At 38.4% G+C, this 10,001-nt stretch overlaps 1 protein-coding gene across 4 annotated transcripts in view; it reads right to left on the reverse strand.

Moving 5' to 3' along the window:
* Positions 1–9,775, reverse strand: part of WWC3 (WWC family member 3) — a 176,752-nt gene extending 166,977 nt beyond the window's left edge. For all 4 annotated transcript variants that reach the window (XM_074300025.1, XM_074300024.1, XM_074300023.1 and 1 more), the window contains exon 1: positions 9,212–9,775. In XM_074300025.1, coding sequence (XP_074156126.1) covers positions 9,212–9,513 — 302 coding nt within the window. In that variant the 5' untranslated portion in view covers positions 9,514–9,775. The remainder of the gene's footprint in view (positions 1–9,211) is intronic.
* Between the last annotated feature and the right edge of the window lie 226 nt (positions 9,776–10,001).

Below are 10,001 nucleotides of genomic sequence, written 5' to 3' on the forward strand. Positions count from 1 at the left end.
AAAGTATCATTAAAACCCAGAAGAGAAACTAGGAGGAAAGAATGCTAAACAATGTCAAATGCCAAATAGTTCAAGAAGGATGACGATTATGAAATGTCATAAGAATTGTCTTGGAAAACAGCAGTTTCAGTTGAGTGATGGAGGCAGGGAGACTAGGCAAAAATAACATTATCACAGAAGTACAGAAATGGGAAGATTAAAGTCATAAATTAGATGATGGCAACAAGAATTCAAATAGAAGGGCTGAATACTATTTTAGTTCAAGGAAATTCAAAAAACCTTATTAATCACCTACTAAGTGCCAGTCCTAAAGAATAGAGGGCTAGCCTCAGGGTCAAAACCACAGACTATTGCTCAATTCCTATCTAACACACTAGCAGTGAAAATTTGGGTATTTTCTTAGTTCCCCAGATAGTTCTGGGGATTATCTGTGGTCCATACAAATCTATGCTGACAGACATTGATAAGATAGATATAGATAAACCAATAAAAGAAGTCAGGTTAAAAAAAGAGTGGGGTGGGGGGTTTTGAAAATGAGTTGGGTATTGTGGATGTAAAGGGAAAAAAATGAAACCAGTTCCTGACCTCAAAAAGAAAATATTCTACTGAGGGGAAACCACATGTAAGTAAATACAAAGTTGGGGAGGGGGGACCAGGAAAGGCTTCTAATGTAGAAGATGGCATATGGGCTAAGCTTTGAATGGAACAAGAAATTAAATGAGAAAGAGGTGAGGAAAAAAAAAAAAACATTTCTGGAAAAGTATGGAAGAGGTTGATGAAATATTGGTTATTGGAAAATAGAGTACATATGGGATGATATGAAACAAGTTGTGAAGTATCAGTTAAATCAAGCTTGGTAAGGGCTTAAAATGCTAGAAAGGAGTTGACATCTTATCCTTCAGTCAACAAAGAGCCAGTGAAACTTCTTGAGCAAAGTCATGATATGGTAAGACTTGTATTTTAAGAATATTAATTTGTCTAAAGATATCATGATGGAAAATACTATACACATCTAAAGAAGTGATAAAATCTGAATGCAGAAGGAAGCATAACTGTTTTCACTTTATTTTTTTTATTATAGCTTTTTATTTACAAGATATATACATGGGTAATTTTTCAGTATTGGCAATTGCAAAACCTTTTGTTCCAATTTTTTCCCTCCTCCCCATGCGCTCCTCCAGATGGCAGGTTGACTAATACATGTTAAATATGTTAAAGTATAAGTTAAATACAATATATGCATACATGTCCATACAGTTATTTTGCTGTTAAAAAAAAAAAAAAAGAATTGGACTTTGAAATAGTGTACAATTAACCTGGTTTTCACTTTATTTTTTTCATGATTCTATTCTTTTGGTGTATATCTTCTTAAGTGACAAGGTTATAACCTATATCAAATTGCTTAGGGAGGAGGGATGAGAAAGGAAAGGAAATAATTTTTATATCAATTTTTATTATTAAAATATCAATTTAAAAATTTTTTTCAAAGTGAATACTAAAAATTGTTTTTACTTGTAAGTGGAAAAAGAGAATTTTTAAAAAGAATGCCAATTTTATGTCTATATAGAAGATAAATCAAAATAATTGAGTCTTTAGGTAAAAGTACTAAGAGGCTACAGCAATAAGGCAGTAGAAATGTTTAGGACCTGAACTAAGGACTGAGCTACATGAGAACAAAAGTGAGATGTGAAGACATAGAAATTTTGAGGGGGAAATGACCAAATATATGAGGAGGGAGGAGAACAATCAGACTGAGTTTTAAGACTGGATAACTAGTAGGATATTAATACTATAAATAATATAGAGATATTGGAATGAAAAGCTGGAGAATATAAAATGGTAGGTGTTGGGTTGTTTTTTTAATATTTTAAAATAAAGTTTCATTGTATTTTTTTTTAAATAAAAACCATTCTTAGATCCTTGGCCCTATTAGAAAAAAAAAAAAAAATTAGGCAGAAGGTAACAGCCTCTTAATCTAGTCTTAATCCAGGCAACAAATCTAGTTAAAAGATCAGGAAACTGAAGCAAAGTGTTTAAGGTCACATAAAGTGAGCCAGCATTTGAACCTAAATCATCCTTTGACTCCAAATACAACACTTTTTTTATATTGTTATCATTCTGCCTACCACACCTCTCCACCAAAAAAAAAAAAACTTCCAAACTTATCTACACATGAAAGCCCAAATATATCTTATACTTCACTGCCTTAATGCTTGAAATCACCTATTCTCCCTAAAACCCACTTTTGACACTCCTTGTCTACTTCTTGAAGACTCAAAGTCTAATCTTCAAGATTCAATTCAAATCCTACCTCCTCAATTAAAATCTTTGCTGTAGTAGCCACTCAAATAATGTTGGTTAATGATGTGACCAACATTAGCACAAATCCTTGGATCTTAACATTACCATCTTTTTACCAGTCTTTCAAACAGACCTCCAGCTCCCATCCTGAGACAAAGCTAATTTCCTCACTACATCCAAGTTACCTTCCTACCATGGCACTGCTCCAGAACTTCCCACATTCCCACTTCTCTCCCCCAAACACATACACACGATTTCTTTGCTAAGCAAATAATAACAAAATACTTTTGAGTTGTTTGTTTTTTCTCCCCAAGTCTTCCCACTCCAGTCTATTCTCTGCTCAAATTTATCTTCCTAAAATGCAGGTCGGACCATATCATATTTCTATTCAATAAACTCCAGTAGCCCCCTTGTACCTCCAGCATCAAATACAAATTTCATTTGGCTTTCAAAATCTTTCATAAGCCAGACCCTCTTACTAACCCCCTAGACTTCTTAGGCCTCCTTTTTCCTTCTAAATACTCCAGTGACAATGGCCTTCTTGCTGCTACTCACACAAGACGTTCAATTTCCTGACTCCATGCAATTTGGGAATTGATTGGACTCAGTGACTGGAATTCTCTCCTTCCTCATAGCCATTCCTGAATTAGCTTATATTTCATTTTTGCCTTTTTTACCTGATTAGGATACTTGCTTTTGCATTGCTGAATTCTTGGAAGCTTTTATTACAGCATTTCCAACATAGTAGGCATTGCATAAATATGCAGCAATTTCACCAGTGGGTGGTATGAATTGAACAAGATTTCATTTGTTTGTTTGTTTGTTTGTTTGTTTTTTTCCCATTTGAGAGTTTTATAATGTTGATTAGGATAGTGATGCCGTTTTTGTTTTGTTGCAGTTGTTTTTATTGAACCTATGATTTCAGCAGCTTGTAGATTCCTGGTGAGGAACTTCCTCTAACAAAGCAGAAAAGTGCCTTCTCAGAAATTTAGAATTAGAAAGTTGCTTGGAGAACTAACAATATTGAGAGATTCACTGATTTGCTGAGGGTCACACAGCCAATATGTATTGAAGCAAGAATTCACAGAACTGAGAGTGAAGTACCTTCCCTAAGTCACTACATTATCATCTACCCAAAAGGATAACATTAGTTTTACTCCAATGTTAAAAACCAAAATGAAAGAGATGAAAAAGAAATTGTGTATTTCAAGATGACTAGGACTTATTTTTTTCATGAATTTACCATCTATCTTTCGTAAAAAGGTTATGATACATAGTAGAACACCTAAAATGAAGCCATTCTTAAGAGCTGGTCATTCCTACTATTTTACACCAAAATTACATACAAACAGAAAGGAGGTTTTTACACATAGACCAGAGAGCCATGGTATAAAAATGAATAGAGATTTGGCCTTAAGATAAAAAAGATCTAACTTTATAAAGTCACTATTCTGACATTCAGGCTGCATTGTACCATTCATTCTAGGTAATTCTCTGAGACTATACTATGTAAGTAGGAATGATGGTGCAATGGTTTCCTCATCTGGGACTTCTTAGTACCAGTGAAAAGATAGATACAGGGATGGAGTAGGGACACACACACACACATACATATAAGTGCATGTATAATGTATATGTACACATACATATACACCTCAATGTATCAGACAACTCTTCTGGAACAGTTTATTTAAACTATGACAGAGAAGGATTTTTATAAATTCATTCCAAACCAGAAGATCCATTTATAAGTTCATTCTAAATCAGAAGTTCCAAGAAGGTAGCAATTATGTCATCTATTTGGTTATTTTAGATAGCCCTTATTATAAAATGAGTTCTTAGGTATTTCTGTACAAAGTATATGTATGTGTATGCACACACACACACACACACACACACACACACACACACACATAATTTCTTCAAAGTAAAATATATTAAAGTTGTTCAAAGTGCTTCAATGAAATATCAATTTAATTAATGTATGAAGTGGAGGATAATGTAGATAACTTTTTTTTTTTTAATGTCAAGCCTATTATTTTATTTGTATAAGGACTTTTAAATGAGGAAATTCCCTCTGCTCATGCAGATAGCACCTATTCTAAACATTAGTCTTAAAAATTTGTCTGCAACTTTGAAATGGCAAATGACTTGCCTAGAATCACACACACAGATAATATGTATCAGAAGTAACAAATGAATACAATTTCCCTGATTCCTCTATCCTATCTGACACCAGAAAAATTTTAACATGTGGGTTAACATTTATCTCCTAACACCAGTATTATCCACAGGTTATTAATCTCCAAGATAACACTTACAATTTCTATGATGAACTGCTTGGTTTTCCAGTACTGCCTTTCTTAACTTAGTTCCAGTTAGCAACATCAAGACTCAAATTAGGCCACCAATGCACTCTCTCATGAAACATGGGCTTAAATTATTAAAAAGCAATTCATGCTCTCAGAATAGCTCACTGCTTACTTCCAAATTTTTTACCTACCAAAAACTAACTTACTCCCAAAATACTAGATCACCATAGAGATAGGCCTCAAGAAGTGGACCTGTGATATAGTTGGCATAAGGAAATCACTATGGAGGAAACTCCCTCAACCAATTCAAGTCACCTTAACAACTTACCATCTTTGAGTTTTGCTTAGAGTAACAGGAGACAATGACTTACCCAGCATCACACAATCCAAACATATCAGAGGACTTGAATATAACTTCCTGGCCCCAAAGATTGACTCTATTCAGGATGCCACAAAACGACACCATAAATTGAGTACAAACTATGTTCCCCAAATCATAACCTTAAGTGCTTTATACTACAACCTCTTAACCACAATAACCATTTACAATGCTGTTGTTCTATCAATTTAGTCACATGTGACTCTTCAAGACCCCATTTTGGTGGTTTAGGGAGGGGTTTTGGGGTGTTTGGGTTTCTTTGGCAAAGACACTGGAGTAGTTTGCCATTTCCTTCTCCAGTTCATTTCACAGACAAGGAACTGAAGAAAACAGGGTTAAGTGAGCTGTTCAAGGTATACTAGCCCATAGCTGGTAAGTGTCTGAAATTAGATGTGAACTCAAAAAGAAATATTTCTGATTCCAAGCCTAGTGCTCTGAATCTGTGATTTCATTGATTAGGGATCTCATGGAAGAAGAAAGTCCAACAGACTTTCTCATAACGTATCAAAAAATTCTAATACATCAGAAACTGAGTTATTTCCAACAGAGTTCAGAAACAATTAAAAAACATTAAGTTGATTCTGTGGCTTCACATAAATTCTAAATACTGTTTGGTATTCTGTACACACAACACTAGCTGCTAAAGTAATCCTTATAACTGTGACTCAAGGAAACTGCTAGACTTGTAAATTATACATTAACCTTTTTCAATTACAAAATTAGTTTTGAATTCCAAAATTTTCAGGTGAAAATTCTAGTTAACTTGTTACAAAAATAAATGTTAAATATTTAACATGTATGGGACTACCTGCCAACTAGGGGACAGAGTGGAAGGAAGGAGGAGAAAAGTTGGAACAGAAGTTTTTGCAAGAATCAATATTGAAAAATTACCCTTGCCTATGTTTTGTCAATAAAAAAATAAATAAATGTTAAAAAAAAACAAACAAACAAAAAAAAAAAAAACACTCCACATCATAGAAAACCTGAAGGTAATTTTTATCTGCACAACTCCATTGTTTCTTAAAGCATGATATTTTAGCCATATACCTAAACACTGTAATATAGGAATGAATTCTGGTTTTGACACCAAGAAACTTCAGTTCTCATAATTCATTAATGGTCAACCTAACAGAACCTAAACACATGGAACTATTCTAGACACAAAAAATTAGTTGAAATTTATCTTTTTTAGCCAATTTCAAAGCTTTTTCTTTTTTTTTTTAATTTTTAAATTTTAAGGTAATTTAATGCTATTGAAATGTTTAGTTCCATATGAAAAGGCTTTGAACATATAGCAGTAATAATCAACTGGTTTTTCTTAATCCATTCTATTAATTCTTTTTTCTATAACTTAACTCTCTTAAGAAAGATTTTATTTGTGTTCTTTCTCTCTAATTAGCTCCCTATTTACCACCAGTTTTTGGTGAGGCAACAACACCAGGACAAAATTTTTTAACTTTAAGGGACTGGAGGTAATATATTTCTTGCCAGTGTATCCCAAACAATATTAAACAGTGTCAGTCATATATGAAAAATTCTCAGCTTGAAAGCACAGTTCTCAACATATAATAAAAATTAATTACAACTTAAAGGATAACCAGGCACTAATAAAAAATGAGCAATGTTGTGTTGTGAAAAAGAGGAACTGCAACCATTACTATTGCAATCTTTAACAGAGACTCCACTTAAACGTTTGTGGCCTGCTTAACATTCCATACATATTTCTGGCAAGGTATTATGGGAGCTGAAGTTCAAACTGTCCCCTGTTGCATTTTCATTTACTATAAAAACATTGTCTCATATAAAAAGCATAGACATAGTTTTAATTTACTACAACCTAAAATATTGACTTTAGTTCATTGACTTTAGTTAACTAACACATGCCCAGTTCAGGGGTTCAAATCAACCCCTAGAAGAATATTAAATTAACACAAGCAAGGTCATTAGCCACAAAAACTAAATTTTAAAAGATGAAAAAGACATTTTGTGGCAAAAATTCTCCAAAATAATTTTTAAAAATCAAGGAGAGGAGGGAAATGTATTATAACAATGATAGCAAAGGGAAATAAGTATTCATACTTCTATCTTATTTGCCTCTGCATACTCCATTTACCAACCCTCATTTATGTTATTTAAACAATTGTAAACACAATGCTTACATTTATATTTATTGTAAATTCTACACCAAATTACAATCACCAAAACAAAAAGAGGGTTTTTTTTCCCCCCTCACATTATCCTCCTGAAATAATCTTATATTTCCTCAAAGGAAAATAAGATTTAATTTTTTGTTTTTGTGTACTTAAAAGAAATAAGCAAAGTACAAAATTAAGAATGCTCTACATTCCAAGGAATGCTACCAATTCCAGCACTGTCTCAGCCTTGATAGCTCTCAAACAGCTGTGGCTTGGGCTTTTGGTTAAAATTACAATATGATCTCACCTGATTTCCAAAATACCTTTACACTAAGTATTTCTTTCACTTATAAAATTGGATCTCATTTTATACTTGTTTCTGAGCCCAGAGTTCTAAGGAATCCAAACAAAATAGAAGGAATCTTTGAGAGAGAGAGAGAAAGAAGAGTTCTGAATCAATAGTGATCAGGAAGCAAAGGAATAGGGTTTCCTCTCAAAGAGTTTATTTCAAAGTAACAAAATGCCCAGAAGTATTTCCTTTCTAGTATAGGTAGGAAGAAGTCCTTTCAAAAAAATAAATAAATAAATAAAGCACTGAAGGTCTATAGCACTTCCTTTTGGGCTCTATAAGAAGTCAGAAGTTTCAGAAACTGTTTTAGGTCAGAAAAGGTATCAGATAACAAAATGAAATACTTGATTTTAGTACACATCTATACTTAAGAACTTATATTTCTCTCTAAAAGCATTAAGAACAGTCTTGCAATACTAACTTGACTGGTTTTACATTTAATCTTAGATTCTTTTACTAAGAGCACAAAACTTGATTAAAATGAAACTTCATTAAATGAAGTAAAATTTGGCCATGAATTTGGAAGTCTCTAGCTATTAAGGATTTACTACGAATTTTCTTTTCTAAAGTACTTTCTAAATTTTTTTCCTTTACTTTGCTCTCATTTCCAGTTATTTCCCAACACATCAGGGTCCTCCCTCAAGGGACATAAGGAAATTCTTATCAAGTCCCCAAATTTGAATTGTATTCATTTTAATTTGAAGTGACTCTAAAACCGAAGCCCTTTTAGAAGAGATAGGAAAAAGTTAGAAGAAGAGGAGGACATCAAACTCTAAAGTTTGTAAATATTAGCTCTACCTCGCCGGGTAGTAAGGACAGTTACATGAAAACAAAGCTCGAACCAAAGACAAGGGCAGAGATTTGTGTTTTCCTGCCGGACAGCTCATCTCACCAATTAAAAATCCTGCAGCTAAAGTGCTTCGAAGCGAAGCGCGGCGCTCTCCCTAAACCCAGCACCCGGAGGAGCCTCATCCCTGCTCCTGCAGCCTCGGATGAGATTATTAGAGATAATCGATACTGCGTCGGCCGCACTGCTATGGGATTTGGGAGGACTCTTTTTTTTCGGGCCACCCGAGGCATGCAGGAGGACTGGGCGAAACCGCCATCGGAAAAAGGAAAAAAAAAAAAAAAAGCATCCATCACACACGAGAAGAGGAAATTCCAAGCGTCCAAGTTCTTAATCTACTGAAAGAGTCTGACGTGAAGGAACCGAGTCAGAATATCCGCTCCTCCATCTGGGACATGGGGGAAGGACCAAGGCTGCCCTGCCCCCGGCAGCTGGGAAGCTCCTCATTCCCCCAAGAGAAAGCTGCAACGACACCCTCACTTAGCTCCTCATCGCCAGTCTTTCCAAACACAACTTTCCAAACCCCATGCACAGCGGGGCGGGATCTCCCCCAGCCCCAAGCCGGGTCCAAAAACTTCGTGGAGCCAACAGGGGTGGGCTTTCGTTCATTACGTCCAACTTCCTGCCCCCCCCTCGATTTGGGGAGGGGGACGGGTGGAAAAAAGGGGTGGGAGAGAAATAAGAGTCTGCTCCGTGCACGAGATGGCAAACCACCTCTGCGGAGTTTTTCATCCCTTGCCATAACTACTGGTAGCGTCCGCTGAGATTCCTGGGTGCAGCGAGGGGAGCATCTTAGCTAGTCCGCCCCTTCCCCCTCCTCCAGCGCGCACACACGCACACACACACACACACACACACACACACGCACAGACTGAATCCCTGCCTTACCTGTCCCGGGGGTCGATCCAAGAGGTCTGCCGGGTGTTGTGGTCGATGTAGAAGATGCGGCCGTCGAAGTCCCGCGCCTCCTCCCAGCCTGCGGGCAGGGGCAGCTCGGAGCTCTCCCGGCCCCGGTGCTGCGGCGGCTGGGGCGGCGGTGGCGGCGGCTGCCCGGGCCCCCCTTGCTGCTGGGGCGGCTGCTGCTGCTGCGGCGGCGGCGGCGGCTGCTGTGGCTGCTGCTGCTGAGGCTGCTGCTGCTGCGGCTGTTGCTGCTGCTGCCTCCGCCGTCGGCCCCCGCTCAACCACGGCATGGTGACCCGGCCCCGGCCGCCGCCTCCCCGCCACACAGTCCCTGGGCCCCTGGGCTCTGTAGCCGCCGCCGCCGCAGCCACCGCCGCCTCCCCGCCCCGGGCCGGGCCAGCTGCAGCTGCCCAGCCCGGGCCCCGGCCGCCCCCCGCCGCCGCTTCCTCCGCCTCTTCCTCCAGCACTAACAACTGTCCCAACCAGCGCAGGAGGCGCGGGGAGCGAAGGGGCAGAGCAGGAAGGGCGGTCGACAGCAGCAACTCCTCAGCCGCGCAGGGCTCATCCTCCGCCCGCTCCCGCTGTCCCCGGCTCTCCTCCGCCCGTGCCGGGGCAGCTCGGAACCTGGAGCCTGCGAACCAGTCCCGCCGCCGCGCTCGGCACTCTCGCAGAACTCCTGGACCGGGCCCCTTCTCCAGCCACCGCCTAGACTTCCCCCGGGACCCCCTCCGCTGTCTCCCACTCCGGCCGCTGACCCTCCGTCCGCAGGCCAGGGGGT

The sequence above is a fragment of the Sminthopsis crassicaudata genome, chromosome 3, assembly GCF_048593235.1.
Source record: "Sminthopsis crassicaudata isolate SCR6 chromosome 3, ASM4859323v1, whole genome shotgun sequence".
Lineage (NCBI taxonomy): Eukaryota > Metazoa > Chordata > Mammalia > Dasyuromorphia > Dasyuridae > Sminthopsis > Sminthopsis crassicaudata.